The 22,203-nt window shown below is 51.9% G+C and overlaps 1 protein-coding gene across 1 annotated transcript; it reads right to left on the bottom strand.

The window, feature by feature from the left end:
• Positions 1 to 719: 719 nt before the first annotated feature.
• On the bottom strand, positions 720 to 20,225 carry LOC119108464 (uncharacterized). Its single transcript, XM_037232034.1, has 5 exons — positions 20,087 to 20,225; positions 5,925 to 6,159; positions 4,671 to 4,850; positions 3,738 to 3,848; positions 720 to 1,484 (listed from the first exon to the last, which is right to left on the bottom strand). The coding sequence occupies exons 1-5, from the start codon at positions 20,117 to 20,119 to the stop codon at positions 1,270 to 1,272; spliced, it is 774 nt and encodes a 257-aa protein (XP_037087929.1). The 5' UTR covers positions 20,120 to 20,225; the 3' UTR covers positions 720 to 1,269.
• Between the last annotated feature and the right edge of the window lie 1,978 nt (positions 20,226 to 22,203).

Here is a 22,203-nt window from a genome sequence, read left to right as displayed (position 1 = left end):
AAGGACAGTGTTTTGTGGAAAAGGCACACCAACGATGATACGACTTCTAGGACCTCCGTCAATGATCGATAGCATGTTTTGATAGTTCGGTAGCACGGTGGTGAAATCCTGGATCGAACACTTCGAGTCATTCTGTTCTACTGCTACCGATCTCCGTCATTTTTCCGGATTTTCAGACCATCGACGGGTTTTCTCGGCCTGTAGTCGTCCACAGGACTCTCACGGAGTGCAGCACAGCCACCGCGTTGTCCACTTAACCTGCATTGAAGGCCAGTGTAACTGCGATTTGATGTGGCCAATCTGGCCTATCCATTGTCTTTTACTCGAAGAATGTGATTCGGACCTGCATTGCTGATGCTGCCCACGCATGATCTTAACCCCACTGCATACCTCCGCCCTGAACTAAGCGTCTCTCTTGATCGCTACGTGGCGTGAAACAACGACCATACGCTCAACTCGTCCAGAAAGTGTACCGCACGGAGCACCGGTAAATGACTAGATAGAAACCACAAAGTCGGCACAGGTGATAATGTTTTTCGAAGACTGTGAAGTCGAATGCCACTATTTTTTCTCTACTTTAACAGTCGTTGTTTTTCTATCATTCGAATAGATAGTCATCGCATCGATGACGGCTGGATGCTCGATGGTTGGATACGATGCCGCTACGACGCGTCAGTGGGCTTTAAATGGTAGCAAACACGGAAAAGACATATCGGTGCTTCATATTCAGTCCTTTTCCCTTTCACACAAAATAAAGGTCATCGCTTCGAAGTTGTTGCACCGGGCTTGATCACAAGTACGGTCTACGACGAGTACGAAGCGCGCTGTAATTATTCTGCGTTGAGCTGGCTTCGAACAGTCGCTCGCACCAGCCCATGTCATGGGAAAGACTTGGTTTGACGCCACGCAGCGTCGCTCCGAACACATCCGATATCACGAGCAGTGCACACGTCTGGTTCAGGGGACCACACGCTCACGGCACGCTTTACGAAACATCACGGTCGCACCGCCTGACATGACGAAATGCCACGGTCACACCGCTGACACCACGAAACGCCACGGTCACATCGCTCCGCGGTCGTGCCGTTGACAGGAGACTCCGTGGCCGTACCGCTGACATCAGGAGAATCCGTGGCTGCGCAGCTGACATAAGGAGGCTCCATGGCCGCGCGGCTGGCATCAGGGACGCCACGGTCGCGCAGCTGACATAAGGAGACTCCGTGGCCGCGCGGCTATCATCAGGAGACTGCCACGGTCGCGCCGCTGGCATCAGGAGACGGCCATGAGCTTGTAGATACCGGTATAACCGACCAGCCGGGCCCGGAGGGCGGGCAGCGCTCGCGCCGACGCCACCACGTTGTCCAAGAGGGAGCTGCACTCGCAGGTGAGCACATAATAGATGTCCCCATCTCCGCACGCCTTGTGTAGCACCATGCGCCGGAGGCCGGCGCTGGCCGGAATGCTGCGGTACAGCAGGCGTGCCCCTGGCGGACGGACGGGCGTCAACAGCTGCACCTAGTTCACTGCCGGGCGAACGAGCATCAACAGATGTGCCCAGCACACTGCCACCACGGGAGCGGCTGACGGAGGAGAGCAGATGGTGCGGCGGCGGCGGAAAACGGTCGTGGACAGGAGGAGTTTGCTCCTTGCCGACTGCGACTGGGCTTCAGCTATGAGCTGTGCCACAAGCCCCGGTTTGTCCGTCTAGACTGGAGATGCCAGAGCAAAGGACGTCGCAAGCGCTTGAATGTGGAACATGTTCTCGTCTCGTGACGCCGCTGTGCCGCGAATCGGAGGTGTTCCTTCACTCCAGCGCTTCATTCTTGGCTTTCAAGTCGGAGTCCCGGCCTAAAATCTGACAGAGGCATTGGGCCATCTTACCGCGCACCGACGTTAGGAGTATTTATGACCGTTTGACAATGAAGATTGCCGAAATTGTATGCGTTGTACGGGGCGTCAACAGCACTGACCAAAAGGGGAGCAAGAGACCGTTATGAAGATAAACTTATTTGTGAAAAATTAGCATTATTGTACTTTCAAGTGGGTAAGACAGTAGTTATAGCCTATCCCTCGGAGAAAAACCTGGAGAATGAAGATATAGATGCGCTGATATTTCCTCAACGCGCTTTATCGAAACGAATTGCAGAAGTGAATTTAAAACTGCCTGCCGATTATCATTATCGATGTTTCAGGTTTTTTGAAACAGCGAGCCACAGTTTTTACAGGGCACCAGCATTCAGGGATTAAACAGGGAGCAATTGCCAGCAAATACTGCGATACAGTGCACATCTAACTAAGAATTCGAATGCTAATGTCATAATTACAGTACTAAGTATTCTGAGCATAGTAGAATTAGACTGATAGTTAAATTAGAACGCTTATTTCTCTAATGAATGCTGGTGCCCTGTAAAAACTACGGATCGCTGTTTTAATAAAAACTTGTAAAATCGGGTAGGATCATCGGCTGGTAATTTTGAAATCACTTATTTTATTCGCTGCGATAAGGAGATGTTTTCCAGATATCAATGAATCTTTATTTCCATTTTCCGGGTTTTTCTCCGTGGAGCAGGGCTATTACTGCTGTCATATCTATGCGCGTAATGTTCCCCGCCAATGCACTTGTCAACTTGCTTCAAAAGAGATTAGTCTATGCCAAGGCTTTAAAACTACACCGCACACGTTTTCATAGTTTTGCTTATTGTTGCTGAAAACTGCACGGAACAACGATAGGCTTCCAGAAAATATGAATGGTGGCACTGGCCGGGCCGGAGTCCCCACAATGAAACTAAGTAAGGCTCAGTCAGCCTACGGCCACGCTCGCTGTCACTGGTTACACTTACAAATGCTGACTTTCGCGAGAAACGTGATGTGTCCCAAGCTGTACCATGTCATTTATGGGGTGCAAGTACCTGCGTCCTTCAGTCATAAAGCATACCTGCTCCATGCGTTGATCGAAGTGATTCAGTCTACCGAAAACTTACTGCCGGTCGGTACGGCACATCTACCCATGCCGTTCACGCCGCTGCTTGGCCTGTACGCAGTGCCATGTGACCCATGTGTGTGACTCCTTCGATGCTCTTTTAGAACATCGAGGGAGTCACGAAATCGAAAGAAACGGGCACCGTAGCCGAAGCGGCCGCGGGCAGCTGCCAGCGCTGGGGACGGAAGCCGAGTGTACACTGTACAGCGAGCTGTCTCACCCGTCCAACTGAGCCAGTGCTGGGAGGGGGGGGGGGGAGGGACAGAGCCGGGTGTACACTGTAGAGCGAGCTGCCTCACCCGTCCAGCTGACAGTGCTTGGAGAGGGGTGCAGAGCCGGGTGTACACCACAGGGCGAGCTGCCTCACCCGTCCAGCTGACAGTGCTTGGAGAGGGAGAGGGTGTGCAGAGCCGGGTGTACACCGCAAAGCGAGCTGCCTCACCCGTCCAGCTGATAGCCCTGGGAGAAGGGGGGAGGGGGGGGGGGGTGCAGAGCCTGATGTAACACCGCAGAGCGAGCTGCCTCACCCGTCCAGCCGACAGCCCTGGGAGGGGGGGGGGGAAGGGAACAGAGCCTGATGTACACCGCAGAGCGAGCTGCCTCACCCGTCCAGCTGATAGCCCTGGGAGAAGGGGGGGGGGGGGGTTGCAGAGCCTGGTGTACACCGCAGAGCGAGCTGCCTCACCCGTCCAGCCGACAGCTCTGGGAGAGGAGCGGGAGGGGGCAGAACCGGATGTACACCAGCGAGCTGCCTCACCCGTCCAGCTGAGCCAGTCCCGCTCGAAGCTGCGTCGGTCGTCTCCCTCCATCACCCGGAATATGGAGACGATGTATCCCGTCTGGGCGCTGGTCGGCCGCCGCTGGTCCGCTGACGGCACGTGACGCAGCACGTTACGAGCCGTGTCACGTGACGCAGTACGCATGGTGTCACGTGACCCAGCACAGCTCTGCTGGAGGCATGTGACGTGACATGACACGACCTGACAAAAACTATTGATACCGTGCACCTAGCAACGCTGCTGATGCTTAGTTCGCCGTCACGGTGTCCCCGGAAGGACAACTCCGCGCCATGTACGGGGACTGGGTGCACGCTGGAACGCGTCCAGGGATGAGGACGGCCAGGACCTTCAGGGCTGGTTTGGTTCCCTAATGGGGCGGACCTTGACGGGCATAGCGGCTGTGCTTGAGGATCAGACAAAAGAGCCGGCTGAGGCTGAGAAGTGAGATTGTCTTGTCGGACGGAGCGGCGTCAGTCAGGGGTCTGCCAGCGGCGCGGTCCCGCGTGCGGTGCGTGGAGCCGGGAGTCTGTGCTCACTGAACGGATTCAGTCAGGGGTCTGCCAGCGGCGCGGTCCTGCGTGCGGTGCGTGGAGCTAGGAGTCTCTGCTCACCGAGCGGCGCCAGTCAGGGGTCTGCCAGCGGCGCGGTCCCGCGTGCGGTGCGTGGAGCCGGGAGTCTGTGCTCACTGAACGGATTCAGTCAGGGGTCTGCCAGCGGCGCGGTCCCGCGTGCGGTGCGTGGAGCTGGGAGTCTCTGCTCACCGAGCGGCGTCAGTCAGGGGTCTGCCAGCGGCGCGGTCCCGCGTGCGGTGCGTGGAGCTGGGAGTCTGTGCTCACTTAACGGATTCAGTCAGGGGTCTGCCAGCGGCGCGGTCCCACGTGCGGTGCGCGCAGCCGGGCGTCTCTGCTTACTGAGCGGCGGCCGGGCGATGGTCGCCACCTCGTCGTACAGCCGGATGGTGTGATCGGCCACGTAGCTGGCCTCCAGCCGGCAGAACGTCTCCTGCATGGTGCGCACGATCGCCGAGTACGTGTCGGGCGCGTTACCACGCTGCTTGTCCACCGTGTAGTACAACAGGAACGGGAACTGCTCTGCGGCACGGCGAGGTCCAGGCGGCGTCAGCGGCGTCACCACTCGCTCTCGGCGGCATCCAATCAGCGTCATTGTGCTGGGCTTACTCTCTTGTTCATGCTTGCAGGCTGAACACACCTCAGCTTTGTTTAAAACGTTGGGCTTAAGTACAGCTGTTTAAATTTTATTTATTCAAAACGAGGAGGAATTATGACAATAAAAATCAGGCCAAATACATTCAAAACACCGGGCATGTTGTCTCTTACGCGTAATGCCCTTGGCGGTATGACTACGGGGTATAAATAAGTCGTAATGCATGTCACCACTGTGTGGTGTTCACTTTGCATGCTGAGGTGCATGTTAGGACAAAACCTTGCAGTGTTATTACGGCTGAAAAAAACTCGAAATGACGATAAATGCAATTGGCGAAACAAGCAATAAATGGCAAGTGAACAACATATGACTCAGGGTATTATGCAACAACTATGCTTGTTAAAGTAGTGATTAAAGAGCTTGTGAGAGTAGTTAAAAAGTTTAATAGCAGCTAAAAAAGGATTTTAAAACCTATTTAACTTATGCCAGTTGGTTAACTCCTTTTGCATATTCCCCCCAAAACATGTTTCCAGAGTTGATCCCTGTGATTTGAAGCAGCAACACGTCCCACAAAGCACCTGTCGGTGCATTACTACCGAGCTCGGCAGACGTTACCAGCACGGACACCAGGCAATGCATGACAAAACACCGGGACTGATATCAGCCGCGCTGCAAGCCACAGCACGTGAGTCCGTGGTCCGAAAGGTCAACACAGACCTCGCCGGGCGCCGCGTCTGGGTCCCATTCGATCAGTGCCTTACTTACTTCCTCTTATCACGAGAACGTCAGCGACCTCAGGTCACAAAGTCACGGTGACGGATGAAATTACAGACGCATGAGCATGACAAATCATCAACACCTGACGGGGCGCACATGTCACGACGGTGCGGCTATGTCACAAAGAAGTTGAGGTGTGAAAATCCAAGCCCTATAACCGGTTGCAACAAGGATGGTGACAGGTGTTAATGGACAGCAAGGCCACTATTTCGGTGACGGCTGACCTGTGCGCTCCAAGTTGCTGAGCAGCAGGGCGTCGCGAGTGCTGCCCGTCTGCGCCACCTGGCGCAGCAGGCTGGCGCAGGCGCCCAGCTGGACGTGGCGCGGCGGAACCGGGTCCAGCGCGCGGGGCACCAGGGGCACCAGGTGACCCAGCACGTGGATGATGACTGCCAGGCCGGGGTTGTGCGTCTCTCGCACGTTCACCCTCTGCCCTCGCGCGGGTGACGTGGGCGGCAGCTGCGGATGGACGGCCGGATTCAGCGCGCTCACAGCACGGGCGGGGCCATGTGTTTTACCTTCGAATGGGGGGGGGGGGGGGGAGCAGATGTATTTGATTTATCTAGCCAATGCCGGGAAAAACCAACCTAATTTCCCCGAAGTCCTCAAAATCCTCTGTTTTCAAACCATTTCATTTTTTCAGAGCAGTGTTTGCATTTGTTTTGTTTAGGGAAAGGATGATAAACTTGAACGTTCAGCCCACTGAGGCTATCTTACAAGTCACGGCCTTTCTTCGCTATCAACCCACCATAGGGGTGCAGTGCAGGATTTCATGATGGGGTGTGGGTACAGTTCGCAACATGCTCACTAAAGCGGGAGTAAGCGCGTCGCAGACGAGCGAAATTTCTCCAGTGGTTTAAAGCAGTGTCGCATACTTTAGAAATTCGTAGTTTACAGGTATACATTGTTGTTTATTGCCTTTTTTACTTACGCACATATTCGAACGTGTCATATATTTTCTATTGGGGCACGTCCCTCAGAGACATTATGTGAACAAAATCCCCACAGACCGTGATCAGTCATATCGAGCGTGCAATCCAGCATATACGGGAGCAACCGCCGTGATGAGCACACAGCGTCGGAAATGCGTTGAGAGTGAAACTTTTATTGCACAAAATGAAGTATTGCGCTCACTCTATCCTGCATTTGCACGGTAGCTGGTCTCGAGCGCCATCATTTGGCCAGTTCCTTATCATCGGACCGATAGTTGGGCTGTAAATAAGACATCTCCACCTAGTTAGCCAGTTCACCCCCACCGATCCAAAGCGAATGCGAATATGGAGCTTCCAAATCCACACCACAGCTGCCCAAACCTTTGCGACCACTTTTGAGTCCGCAAGTTGACAAGGCGCCAGCTGGTTAGCCTTCTATGGAGTTTGAGGCTGGCAAGTGAGGCTTTGCAGGGTTTCATAAGTGGTAAAATACTAAAAGTAGACAAAACACGCAGAAAAGGTTGCTTGGCCAAGCTGACAGCCTCAACCCGACCTGGCGGCCGTGCAGAATCGGTTAGGGACAGAGTTTTGCAAATATGAATTCAATATGAAGATGGAATTAAAGGTGATGTGCCACATTTGGGGCATGCCTACTAAAAACCATACTCTGGATAAGATGTGTTAAATAATGCCGCATTGCCATTGTAGAAAAAAACACGCGATGGACGATGGAAATAGAACTTAACGAATAACGAATGAATGTGTTTGTGCTTTAGCAACTTAGTTTTCATTGTTTCCAAGTGCAACTGCAGCAGCAGCTAAACAACCTTATCTGCGATGCAGTTGAGTATGAAAATAAAAACCCTTACCCAATGACAGGACTGTGGTTGGAAATATAACTGCACGTTCCGCAGGAATGGCTTTTGTAACAGTTTTTTATCCTAGCTTATTTAGAAGATTCTGATCCCCTTCCCTGCGTAAGTAGCTATGTGAATTGGCATCATAATCTAGTTTCAGTCCAGCGAGTACTTTTACAGGAAGTCATATCACGTAATGACAGGAGGCGGTAGGTTACGGTAAGTTGAGTAAGTCACAGTAAGTTGAGTTCCATGTAAATTAGGTACCAGCTAAGTCACGTCAAAATAAATCGCAGATTGATTGCGCATGCGTGGCCGCTTCTCTTGTTTCAAGTTTGAGTGTGCTTTGGGGCTGCAGTTTGCTTGTTAGCACTGATATGCGCCATTAGGTCAGGTCAAGGGCAATTCAAAGCTGTTCCCATTTTAGGGTATAACACAGTTAGGTCAACAAATTAACAAGTTATGCCCAATGGAATTTCAGAGCTTTTTCGATGTGTGCGCATACATAAGATACTTCACCTTGTTTGTGCTTTACGCTTCATGTTACAAACGCCCAGCAAGCAATTTGAGGCCAGGGCCACTTAGCACACGCTCGGGTGGCCGGCTGGATACCCTTCGCTCGGGTGGGAGTCAATTCGACCTCCCTGAGATCCCAGGAACTAAGAGAGCTAGATACACAAAATTCACAGGGTGTGTTGACTTGTATGTGAATTCACTTAGGTCAAAGTTTGACATTCCTAGGTCACAACTTTCGGGTCAAATAAGGTCAAACATGGTCAAATTCGAGGTTGGTCTCTAAAGGGTTCTTAAAACCTAGATAACTGCTCTAAGCAAAACTTCACATGCTCATTTAACGTCAGTGACGTTGTCTGACCGTTTGAAGGTCATTGTGACCGAAATCATACAAGACTGCTTTGAGGTTTGCATTTGAATAAACGACGAAGATTACACTGGGCTGTATGCTCCTAAAAACAAAATTCTGACCTGGGTCATTTTTGGTCAATGACCTGTTCTGACGTCGTAGAAGTCCAGGAAAGGTGTATAATGCGGTTCCTGTTATGAATAAATTCGAAAGGAGCGCCAGAAACCACCCCATACAGCGAGCCCCCGGGTAATGAAACAGGTTAGTTTTGACCTTGGTCTGACCCTCATACCTGACCCCAGGCCATTGTACCTTGCTCATTTAATTGCTAAATTGTCTAAGAAAGTATCGCAGAGATGTATGGCTTCGTCTAACACTCCGTTGTTGGATCAGATTGAAGGATTCCCTAGAAATTACCTTCGCTGAAACCATGGCCTGACTTTGACCTGCCATAGATCAGCGAACTTACAGGGTAAATCGAAGTTTTGATGCCAGACGATCCGCTATTAGATTGTCTATAACTAAGCAAATTTGGTGTGACTACGCCGCGCCGTTCGGAAATCATTTTACAAAAACTTTCGGGGGGGGGTCAATTTGACCTCCACTCGAGCGCGTGTTAAAGCCGTATGGGTGTGATGTTACGTACACATTCACTGTTGCGGTTTAAGTTTTAGAGCCTGTTTTGCGCTCCCTTGCATGACCGTGATGGCTATGTCTGGGTCTTACGCATGACTCACCGCGTCCATCACAGATCCTTTTCATTCAATCATCAGGGGTTTTCAGGGTTTTTGAAGCAGGAATAAGAATACGGCTACTGTCTTATCTATATGCATAATGTTCCTCGTAAATGCACTTAACAACTTACGTTATTCTACATTCAATAGTCTGGTTTCTCTGGCATTTTGCCGTGCAAAATATTTAACTTATGTATTTGATTGTCACTGTGGCTCAGCTTTTCGTCACAACAACTGAATGAATGAATGAGCAATGGCTGCCGGACCCGGCAGCATACGGCGCATGCGCGTTTTGTTGTTTTACTTGAAATTTTCGCCGGCGACAACTGAGTCATCAGCCGGCGGCACTTTGATGATGCTAGAATGTGGAATTGCAACCCTGTAGGTAAAATTAATGTTAGAACGGGACAGTGGAAGAAATAGTGAATGCATGAGTGGCAAAAACCGACGGTGAATTGGTGCATGTCGCAATGTAATTTCGCTACGCGCCTGGCTGCAGTTTTGACAACAGCGCACTGTCTTCGGTGCCATTGTCCACAACACCGACATCCTTGGCTTGCCTGAAGGTCATCGGCGCAACCATGCGTTGCAAAAACTCGTGTTGGCCACATGAATTGCAGACGGTGCGTTGGTAGACGCTTTTGAAGCTAGATTCACGCCTCTACCCGCTCTGAATGCCGAGCTATGTTATAAAACACTAAAAAAAAAACGTAAAGCCGGACAACTACATTTTGGCCACTTTTATCCGCGGCGCATGTGGTACATGCCGCTACACATCTGGCACCACATGAACTGGGATTCGCGCTTCCACCCACCCTGAGTCCCGAGCTGTGGTATAAGACGCAAAAACTGGCAAATGCGTGTTGGCCGCTTCTGTGCACGCCGCATGTGGTACGTGCTTCTAAATAGCTGGCACCACGCGATTTCTTGTTCGATTATCTACGAGGCGTGTTAATTCCTTGTCGCTACAAGCTACGAGATACGTTGTCGAAATGTGGACATGGTGTCAAACGGCTTTGGCTTTCGGCTTTGTCGTCGGTCACATTGTCGTTCCACCGGTGCAAAACCAATGGGCCGAAAACGGCCCTTCCGCCACGTGGCACGCCCGAGCCCGGACCGCAGCGGCTCGCTGTCTACCCGTGGAAAACAGCCTCGTGCGCCCGCGTGTCGTGTCCAAATATCATCGTTCCGTGATCGGCCGAGCGGCCCGTGCATGGCGCAACACAAAACGGGACCGACAGACGCACCCCGAGCCAACATAGATTCACACGTGTCTTGGTTTGTACGATCCACGTTCATCTTTCGGCGCTTAAATAAGCATGACCTCGAGCTGTTCAGGCACGGCCCGAAGGCAGGAGACACACTTGGAACAACGCCAGGTGTACGGGTGAATCTCATCAGCCTTGTCACCTGTGGCACAAAGCCCGGGCGAACAGTCAGCGACACGCGCAGGACGAGGTGCCCCACCGGTGGGCGGGGCGCCGGCATTCAGCGTCTACAGCTGACAGGGACCTGCCGCACGTCACCGTGTCTGCGCCTCTGACGACGGTGGCGCCGGACTGGCAGCGGTCTGCTCGGGCCGCCTCGGCGTCGGCTGGCGGCGGCCTGCCCCGACCGCTGCGGCCTCGCCGACTCATTTGCTGCAGGGTAGCGCTGCAGGCATCGGCTGCAGCACCACGGGGGGGCTTGCAGCGTGAGTCAGGCGTGTAGCTCGTCATCAGCGGCCGTTGATTCGTTTGGCGGATTTGAAGCGGAGCTGAGGCGAGAAATACGGCCAAGGCTGGTGGACTGCTTAAAGAAGGTGTTCTACATTTGTGTGGGGTGTTGAACTGAAACAGCTATTTTGATGTCCATTCAGTTCAGTTTACAGTCTTGTCGTTCTTAAGACCTAAAGCCATCTAGTTTCTGAGCCACACGCCCGCGAAGACGTGCACACTATTTCGGGGGAGGCTATTTCAATGACACCCAAGCATCCATGACGCCATGATAACGTCATTCAAATCCCGTCATTCCATTAGCGATGCGGTGTTAAAGATCAAGAAATATGAAGCTGTCGGGTCGCTCAGATCTGGCGCTCGTGAGCTCGCTTTCCAGATATAACGACTATCAATTGACCCTCAGTCAATGCTGTGCAAGGTGCGACGACATAAACAAACAATGGCGTATTAACGAGCACATTTGCTGAACAGAGAAATGGTGTTGTCTATAGCAGTCTTAACTATAACTATTGGTAAAGTTAAAAGTATGCCAATAATCATAAGCAAACTTATTTCATCGAATATGATAATTGCTTCAATATCTCCAAATGTGGAACATCCCCTCAGGGTTTTTGGGATCTGCGTCTTGGAGCTACCGATTCACACGTTATGCAGTGGAAAATGCCACACAGCGCAAATATGGTGGCCCAATCACAAGGCAACGACCAGCACAGTAGTCTAGAGCAGAGCCTCCGTGCGTTCAGCGCTGCTGGTCGAGGCACCGCCGCTCCCGTCCGCTGCTGATGGGTGTTGCAGGGAACGGACACGGCCGGCGGCCGGCCCGGGGCGCAGCGAGCCCAGGCGCGCCGTTATCCCGCTGGTTACGACGCGGCCGGGGTGATGCTGCGCCGCCCCCCCCCCCCCCCCCCCCCCGCCTCAGTCCGCCGGGTGGCCATCGACCGCCGCCAAGGCTGGAACTGACGGCTGATCCGTGTAAGGGTGGCCAGCTTCCGCCAGTGGCTCAGTCGGGGCCCGACCGCTGACCCTCGGCAGTGACGTCACACGGTCCCACCAGTCAGCCAGTAATTCCGAGGGTTGGAAGGCATGCGACGCTCCATGCTTTATATCAGGGGGACATGGCTGTAAGATGCCTAGTGAGTATAAATACCTAGCTGTCATTGTAAGCTGAACATTCTCATCCTGAGTTAACGATCTTCAATATATCGTGAGGTACTGGTTAAGCGACGTTATAATGCTAAACAATGAATATATTGAGGATACCCAATATTTCGAGCTGTGTTCATCCTCGAGAGCATCTTCTCAACGGCATCCCCTTGATGACGGGTACAGCTAGAAATATTGAACACCGCCAGTTTTCAATTGTCAGTCAAGGCTCAAACGTCAATAAAGCCGTCAATCAAAAATCACGACAGTGGGTATTTCCCTGCGCGAGGCAGGGCAGGGTTCATGCGGGGAATTATTTGCCTCCCATACTTGGTAAGCAGCCTTCCGTTCGTGGTAAGAAACATTTAAAACATCGTGAGAATTGTTCCACGTGCTAAATTGCTGTACGCACCGCATGATGAAGCCATACCTAAAACGTCCTCGCTGCTTTGTCAATGTCATTGACATTTCTGTCAATGTTTAAGTGGCAATTTTGAAAAAATAAGGGATAAAAAGCAGCATATGAGATCGTCGTGCCGGTAGCAATCTGAAATCTAGTATATTCTGGTATTATCCTGCCGCCTAGCCTGTTGTTACAGGGCCTTGGTTTCGAGTTTGCATAGGAAGTCCTGGAGCTGCTGGTGTATCCACAGATAGATGCAGCGATTGGAAAAAAAATATTAGCAGGCAGGGGTGCAGTCAGAGACCTGGAAAGGGGAAGAGAGATGACAGCGGGCACTAGCGGAATGATGGCGAAAACACCCACCCCTAAAATAAAATCGCAGAATATGATCTGCTTCATTTGAGAGAGCACGATTCTCGCCGTTTTATTTTTTGTTTTTACCTCCTTTGCTTGGAGCAGCAGCCAGACGCTACCGGAAGATACTATTCTGGCTGCATGTTGATATCAATAAACTGAGGGGAGCAGCGTTAAATGACTGGATTGATAATTCGCCGGAGATATTCCTTTTAAAATGGTCTAGTAGACACTTTCCATGCCGATATAATTTAGAGGCTTTGATATCATTTGTTTTGGGTTCTACATAGATGTTGAGGGCCTCGTTAACGTATAGTGCAGGTCGAAATAGGATCACAAATTTGTATTATGGTCATTTGTATCATGGTCATCGTTCGTCTAAAAGTATTCAACCTTCGGTCAGAATCGATTAGAGAGAATAGTGAGCAACACAGTTTTGAGCATGCGCGCTCGCATATCTTAAAAATAAAAACAAAAAACCAACGCCCGGCATTGCAGTCTCCATAGGCAGCGTGGTTTAGCCCTATATGCCTACAGTACGGCGAGGCCCACGTTCCGGCTAAGACGACGAAGATGAAAACATCTGAACGCTTTATGACACCAATTCGGACGTTTGGAAAGCAGTTCTCGCACATGTTTCACTGGTGTGATTTTTAGATTGATTACAGGAGCGGATAAGTATTCACAACACCATGAACTGGTGCTGGAATCTGGGGTGGAACTGGCAGAGAAAAGGTAGAATCTCTATTTTTCTTGTCGCTGTAACTGCTTATCTGTTCGGAGTACAGCCTCAAAACTGTGGAAGGGGAAAAGGCACCCCAATCTCATATTTGAACAGTACAAATTAGTTTTGAAAGACTTTTGGATTTATTATTCCACGACGGCCTTTCTCGCCCGTTCCGTCGTCTGTTGTTATCTGCAGTGGTCAACGCCGTTTGGTTTTACGGAAAATGCAGCCCGGCCACAACTGCTCTTGCTGCTATGGTCGGGAGTGCGCAGGCTTAATATTGTTTACGTAAGCTGTTTTAACCAGCTTATTCTGAAAAAGATGAAGGTTCTCAGGCAAACATGGCTGGCTTTTTATTTCTGACCACATTTTGATCTATTCTCTAGAACCCTTATGAGATCCTTGCCTATTTCCGGAAAAAGGTCTACGTGGGAAGAACACTAAGATGCACGTTATCGCTCCCAGTCAAGAGCCGAAGGACCATTACGTCCCAGCGCGGAGTGCCTTCCGGCTATCATTCTGCTGACGTGGCGGCGAGGTCCCCTGGTCAATCTGGGAGGCCCGTGGAGGTATGCATCATGTATGGGTCCCCTCCCTCGCCTGGGCAGTTGGCCCCAGATCAACGCAGGGGCCCTTATTGGCGCAACAGGATCCCTTATCGACGCAGGTAGTCCAATAATTGGCGCGCTAGTTCGGTCTAGCATGTCTTTGGCTCAACTGTGGTGGAGGGGCCTTCAATCGGTATTGGGAGACCTCACTGACAAAATGCCTTTCCATTGGCTCATCACATGGATCAACCAACTGGTGCAAAGAGTCCCATCAATGGTACTTGAGGACCCGGTCCTGCGGGCCCGGAGCCCTTTAATGCGACCTCCGGCCAGCCCCTTGGGCCCCTAATCGTTGGTCCACCAGGGGCGGGGTTAGGCGGAGGGGGACCCCTATGTTCTCTGCACGCGCCGTTGCTTGCAGCTACTGCGGCTACTGATACAAGCAGTCATCACGTTTTGACGGGGTCGCGAAGTGCGCTGCAGCTCCTGCTATTTATACCGGTCAACCAGCTATTTCAGGGAGCGGGCCGAGTATTCGCGGCCGCTGTCTGTCGGTTCAGGATACAGACGCTACGCTCCCGTCTGTTTTCGTTTGCTCTTGCTGTCAGAAGTGGTGCCGGTCAACAGCCACAACTGGCCAGATCCGTTCCAGACCGTCGGCTGTTGATCATTCCAGGTCAATCGTTTGGATTGAAAGAACCACGCACAGTTACTAAGCACCGTCACAACTTCAAGGGCCTTATCAGTCTGAATCAGTAAAATAAGCAATTACACCTGCGCAGTGTTAATCTTTAAATTTATTACAAGTTACCACAGTATTATTCAACACGGTTTGAAGCCTTGCGGCGCATCCTGATAAAATAAGCCGGTCTTCACAGTTTATTTTTAGCCCAGTAGCACGGCTTGAAGACGTGACGTAGAAGGCTATAGCCCAGCTCTAGAGCTGCCTTGGCCGATCTTGCGATGTCGTTTGGCGACCGTCCCCGCCAGCAGTTGGCTGCAAATCGGGGTCGAGGCGACTAATTTCGGCCTGTTCCGGCCTCGCCTGGCCGCGCGCTCCAGTCAGAGCAGGCTCCACTTCCGCGCCGGCCTGGCAGGCTGGAGCTGAGGGGGCTGGGCCCCGACCACACCCCCCATCCCTCGTCATACTGCTGCAGGCCAGCTCGTGCCAGTGTCCGCCTGGCGCCGGGACGAGTGAGCTCGCCGCATAGTCGGATGGCTTACCCGGAGCCAGCGCCAATCATAAACGGAGCAACAGTTTTGCAATATGTGTGATCTGCAGCATTTTATGGCGGTGCAGTTTAACACGATTCATTAGGTAGCCGACTACTACGTCAAATTAATGGCAATCTCATAACATGATCGTTCGTCACAATCACTGGATGTTACTGCGTAAATCCAAACAGTCTCTCAGTCGCTTGCAAAAAGGTTGTAATGTTCGAAATGGTTGGCTTCTAAATCCTGACAGCTACATTTTTGGATAAACTGTCATCCTCATTAGTCTAGCATTTAAAGCGATGCCCAAATGATCTGATAGTAAGTTCGTCATATACGACTTCCAGTTTCTTTCAGCGATTCACCTTTAGTGTAGTAAAATCTGGATTCATTAAAGCGTAGCGCAGCAGGAACCGGCAGTTAAGTAAGAGCCCTAGTGCAGATATCGCCCAGGCAATCGTGTTATAACAATGACGTCATAGTTGTTGTGTGTTTACGCTCAGTGGTGGAGGTACCCCTGAGCTAAGGTCGCGAGGAATGTGTAAATTTCAGGCGACCTTTTAACACAACAAGCAAACACAGGCAACTTACATGGCATGACAATGCATGCTGCGTTTAAAGATCAAGAGCCGGCCTCGTAATATTCTCAGACAGTCAGATTGTACCTAAAGATCGAAGAAAATCGATCAGACGCTCCTGCACCTATGCACCTTTGGGTGCCCCATTAACAGCCAGGTTATCACACTACGTGGCCACGACGAACGTGTAGCTTGACGGTGTATATGGAAATGGTAGTCGGGTCACTCCATGTCAATCCAACCAGGCAAGGATCGCTTTTGACACGCGACCATCGGGGATTTTGACAAAATCGTGTCTGTCAGGTTTGGTATAGCTCTGAACACGATTCGCAGAAAATTAGAGCGATTGGAGCCCTTGTGGTTGAGTTACAGACGCCTTATCTTCTTTCATGTTTTGGAACATGTAACTTTTAAAATAACGTATCTAGGCCGCTTGATGGGCCTTGAGCAGTGGCACCTTAAGGTCTCAAATCGGGCCCCTAATCGTTCGTCCCCTGGAGTCCTTCGATCCCGTCTTTGGGCCCTTCAAACACTGATCCTGGTCGATTCGGGCCCCCTATCAAAACAGGACCCCCTGTTGGGCACTTCAACACAGGGTGCTCTCCTCACTAACTCAGGGGCCCTGACCAATGCACATCTCAGGCCCCGGCATTGTCGCTACTTGGGAAATCAGCCCCCAGACCGAGTACGACACAGCGTCAACAGTTCGGTGCTGGTGGTGCCTGGCCAACATGAAGGCCCAAATCGACTCAGGGAGCCCCAGATCGGCGCAAAGGGTCGTAGTGACATTTATTTGAGGACCTAGTCCTGCGGGTCGTGGCCTCTTCATGCGACCTCCGGTCAGCCCTTCGAGCTATTTGGGCGTTCAAATCGGGTCCTCGAGCGACAGTTGTGAGGGGCCGTTCGGACCCCTCTGGACCTAAAGGAGCACGTTCTTCCTGTGCTCCCTCGCCTGCGCTACTGATTATTCGCATATTTGAAAAAGAGAAGGAGCGTGTGCAAGAGACGGAGCGTATGGAGAATTCAGAAAATGAGAAGCTTGCGGTGTAAAATTTCATTTGGGTACAGCATTAGCAACGGCGCATTCGTTCGGTACGTGTATGAAGATGTAAGATGATGATGAAATGGCAGCTCAAAGAGGTCAGCCCCTGAAAAACTTAAGCCATACCAAAAACCTTTTAAGGGTCAGTTGACATTGTCCAAACTCGTTATAGTCAAACAGCATGATAATCCCTACAGTTTGAATCTTTCGGATTTTTGGAAGGGAAAATGTCAGGTCAGTGGCCTTAATTCAGGTCAAGTTTTGTTATTTGCGCAAGTTAGTCTAAATTTGCATGCAGTTTTGGTAGATTTGGATTTTTGCTTGTAAAAGGTTATGAGTAAAATTGCATTGTGCATTGTAGAAGAGTACTGACTTACATGCAAGGCCAGCATATGCTCACAGAGTACGTGACCTTGGCTCAGATCATGACCCAGCTCTTTTGGTATTTTTTGCAAAAACATGCTGAGGTCAAATAGGCAGTTTCGTTGGGTAATTTTGAGTGTAGGACTCGAATACTCTACTGAAAACGTGTAGTGAAATAATTATAGTGCATAATGGGGCCGCAACAGTTCATATGAATGCGTGCAAGGTAATGTGACGCCCCCCAAGGTCAATTATCTATGTTACCAGTTGCCGTTTCTAACCAGACAAAACAATGTATTGGTCACAGACTCGGTAAGCACCTAGAAGTTTTGCATTTGGATGGCTTATAAATTTGACCTAAGTTGACTCCAGATGACCTCTAGGTCCCCCTGAAATAGTATCTTTGTGCCTGGAATACTTTTTCCCACAGCCGCGCGCAATAAAATAAAAAGTCAGAAGCATATGGTGAATAAAATCATTGTATCTCGTGAGCTACTGCCAGACCGATTTTGAACGTTGACATGTTTTGACCTGACCCATTTAGGGTAACAAAAATGGTCGGAAAGGACTTTTCATAGCCTTAACTACTTATTTACGTGCCCTCAATCCTATCTGGACGTGTTAACATAGGTTTCGAGTGCATCTATCGGAGTGAACGCTTTAACTTCTGTGACCTCTGATGATCTCACAATTGACCCAAGGTCCAAACATTTGGTGTGCATTTTTAATGATTTGACGAGACCTTTACAACGCTATCTTTGTTTTTCATACGGCGCCTAGAAGTTTGAGATCCCAAGCGGAAGTCAACTCCCCGGCCGGGCACGGTTGTCTTAAACCCCCGGCCGGGCACGGTTGTCTCAAACCTCCGGCCGGGTTGACACGCGGTCAGGTGGGCGGGGTCAAATTAACTGCTCCGAAGGTTTTCCAGAATCATTTTTGAGCGGAGCGATGTAGCCGTGCTCAACTCTGCATAGCTGTAGATTATTAAACAGCAACTCTTTTTATATAAAAATTGGGTGTACCGTGTGAAGGTCGCTGAACTAAATGGCATGCAAAATGCAGGCCATGGACTCTCAACGAAGGGCATTGCTAGGGAGTTGCTCAATGTGATACAAGAACGGAGCATTAGGCAAAGCCAAACCTTTCGGATATAGTTTTTTAGGCAATTGTCCATTAAATTCAGGATGACACCCACTTCCATGGACTCAGGGTCACGTAATGAAGGTCAGAATGTGGTCAAAACTGAACTGATTTTTTACTCGAGAGCTTGGCTGTATGGGGATAGTTTCTGGTGCTCATTTCGAGCTTTTTTATTGACCGGGACCACGACAGACATGTTTCATGGACTTTTTTAAGGTCAGAGTAGGTCATTAACCTAAAATGACCCAGATCAACATCTTGCTTTCAGGAAGATATCACCTAGCGTGAATCCCCGATGCTAATGGGAATGACAAGGCAGGAACAATCTCGTAAATATTTGGTCACCTTGGTCTTATAAATGTCAAACAACGTCACTGACCTGAATGACCTTTTGCTTAGAACAGGTATCTAGCTTCACGGTGGTTGCATGAGGATGTCTGCGGCACTTGAGGTGCCAATTTGGCATTGCCATTGTTTGCCCTGCCCCCCCCCCCCCCCCCAGTCGTTTGACATTGTTTGCCTTATTTGACCCCAAGGTCGTGCCCTAGGGCACCTCAAACTTTCACGCAAGTGAGTCCACGTACAGGTTAATTAACTATCTGAATTTAGTGTCTTCAACTACCTTGGTTTTTGAGATCTCAGCAGGGGGTCCAATTGGCCCCCGCCCACCCGAACGTAGGGTATTTAGCCGAGGCGCGAGTTTTAATACGGAATATTTAAATACATCTAGGATGATAACAAACAATGAAGTCGCCGTTATTTTCAATGACAAATGTCTAGTTAGCAATCTGCTTCCGAAAGACACACACACACACACACACACACACACACCACACACACACACACACACACACACACACACACACACACACACACACACACACACACACACACACACACACACAAACGCACAACACACACCACACCACACACACACACACACACACCGCACACACACACACACACACACACACAACACACACACACACACACCACACACACCACACCACACACACACACACACACACACGCATATATATATATATATATATATATATATATATATATATATATATATATATATATATATACAATGCGAAGTTTGGTGCACTAGCTTGCATGCCCTTCGCCAAACGTTTCGCGGCGGTCCACAAAGCTATTGGCGAAATAGGGGGAGGAGGATACCGTAGTATTTTGGCTAGTCGGGCAAATTGCACAACCAATGAGAGTGTCCGGCGTCCCAGCACCCCTCTCATTTGGAAGGATTGCATAAGCTTTTGGGGCTCTCTTTGGATTGGGATCTAAATGAATCATTGAAGGCATAGACAAACTTTGCTTATGCACTGAAGACTAAATACCAAATTTCTAACACTGTACAAACGCTGGCAGCATGAGTAGCGTCGGTAGGTGCGTGAACATCTCATCCAAAAAATCCAGGTGTCAGAAAATTCGCCGCAAAGTTGTTAGGACACACATTGGTCGCATTAAATAAACCTTGGGGTTTCCGGGTACAACTACATTTGTGGTTCGAAATAGTTTAGGCATTTTTACTTTTTTGCATTGCTTATGCCTCCATACGGCGCTTTTTACTAGAATGAACTCGATACGTTATAAACGATCTTTTACGGTTTCTGTTACATAAATTTTCGTGTTAAGTTTGCATTCTCTTCAGGGTGTGTATGGGACGACCACATCCACCCTACATACACAACAAATGTTCTGGTGGCGCGTGTGTACGGCCGCAGATCCGTTGCCTGAGCGCCCATTCACCTTATGTCCGGTGGGCAGGAACCTGTCCACCATGTCAAACGGCACGATGAAGCAGTCCTGGTCCAGCTGTTCTAGCGACGCCAGCTCCTCGACACCGTCCTGGCCGGGCTGCTGCTCGGGGCCCGCTGCGGAGGCGGCGGTGGAGGCGGCGGCAGCGACGGCGGTGGCGACGGCGGGCGGCTGCTCCTCGCTGCGCTGCTGTCGCCGCCCGCTCTCCTTCCTCGAGCCCGGTCGCAGCCGCTCCAGCAGGCTGGGACTGCGGCGGCGCGGCGCCGGCTCGCGTAGACCCCCGCCCACCAGGTCCATGAAGATATGAGTGCGTAGAGGGCGCTCGGCATGTTCGGGGGGCTCGGCCGGTACGCCGCCGGTGCAGCGCAGCCGGCGCGGCTGCAGCTTGACTCGCGTCCGCGTCAGCTGCACCGGCTGACTGTAACTGTCGGATGACGCCGGCTTCGAGCCGCCGCTGCCGTACAGGAAGTTCATCGGCACGGCGGGCGCGGCCGAGCGGGCGGGACAAAGCCGTCCTCTGTCTTGCCGGCCGCATCCACCGACTGTGGCGACGTCGACTCACGCGACGGGTCAGACGTAGCCCCGCTCAGAGGGGCACCCAGGCGTCCGCCCTGGTCCATCCATCTTCACAGAGTGTCGGCCGCGCACTGACTTGGTCGATTGGCGGCTTAGGTTCCGACCGCCGTATAGCACGCGCACAATTTCGCAGACGTCCAGGACTCCTATGTCCACAGCTTCCCATAAACATGAAATCACAGTCACTGATTGTCGTCACTGACAGTATGATCCGGTCCGCCAGGCTGTTTCCCTCAGTCCCCGCCTGCGCACTTATATAATACCCCGTACCTCACATCTTCGGCCCGGCACAAGGAGTCGGCCTTGGAGGACGTCCGCCGCTACACCCGTCAGCGCCGTCACCTCGGGCATCGAGCTCACCCGCGGCGCACGGAGTGGAACGCAAGCCGGGCGTCGCCGCTCGTCCCGCTCCGACGGCGCGGCGACAAGGTTACGACCCGACCCGCGATCGCGCGCGGCCAGGCGCCAGCCACTGCGGGCAGCGTCGGCGCGCCGCGCCTCCCGCCCAGCTGTGGAGGGGCGGGCTGCGCGCGCCGGCCGGCCGACGGCAGTTGCCCAGTCTCGACGCATCACTTTGTCCACGGCCCAACAACCGGACACTATTTCTATCTAATGCGGAGTGGCGAGAGAATGCGGGCGGCCGACCACTGCTGTCGGGCTGCTCCGGTGCGCCAGGTTTATTTCGGTCGGCTCACGGCGTCGCTCGCCAGCACCGCGCACCGGCGGCGGCCGCGGCCGCTGCCAGCTGGACCACGTGACGCCGCGCGTGCCGCGCTGCCGTCTGCCGGCGCTGGAGGCCGGTGATGCGGCTGACGGGGCGTGACGTCACAGCAGCGGACCGGCTGGCAGGTGAAGGTCGGGCCTGGGGGGGGGGGGGGGGGGGGGGGGGAGGAGGCGTAGGCGAGAAGCATGCGGTCCGCCTGCCGCTAATTACACGTCAACATCGTGTCGGTCCGCCAGCGGCACCGCACTGATTGGACGCACATGACGAGCCAGCCGAGTGTTTGCGGCGACCCCTCCGTCCTCCACCCCGCACCCGAACTGTCGAGATGCTTGTCGGACCCGCCCGATAGGTGAGAAAAGGATATCCAAGTCATACTGGACGTTACGTTACTGCGCCTTCGCCGTCAGACACAGCGCACGAGCCACTAGCAGGGCGAGCTTCCATTGCACTCGCGGTGAGCTCTCCTTCAGCACGGGTGCAGCCTCCCCGCCCCGGAAGCGAGGTGACAAGAGGGGTAGAACAGATACCGTCGTGGTTGCTGTCTCGACATCAGCAAGGCATACCGGGGCTATTATGCGTCGCGTTGGATTGCTCTGTCCACTAAGACCACCAGCATCTCACTGACGTGACGTGGACACTGAGCAAGTTCCCACGTTTTAGATGGCTCAGGTACTGGAGAACCGAGGCCCATGTGACGCCTAGCCCCACGAGAGCTACTGCACGAAGGTGGCCGCGGTCTAATGGGTTCCGTCTCCCGCTGCGGCCGCGCGGCCGTCGTCCGCCTTGCCGTCTACGAACACTTGCCAGC

This window comes from Pollicipes pollicipes, unplaced genomic scaffold (genome assembly GCF_011947565.3).
Source record: "Pollicipes pollicipes isolate AB1234 unplaced genomic scaffold, Ppol_2.1 Scaffold_6686;HRSCAF=7923_pilon_pilon_pilon, whole genome shotgun sequence".
Lineage (NCBI taxonomy): Eukaryota > Metazoa > Arthropoda > Thecostraca > Pollicipedomorpha > Pollicipedidae > Pollicipes > Pollicipes pollicipes.
Note: the sequence above shows the minus strand (reverse complement) of the source record. Positions and strands in the feature narration are given on the sequence as shown.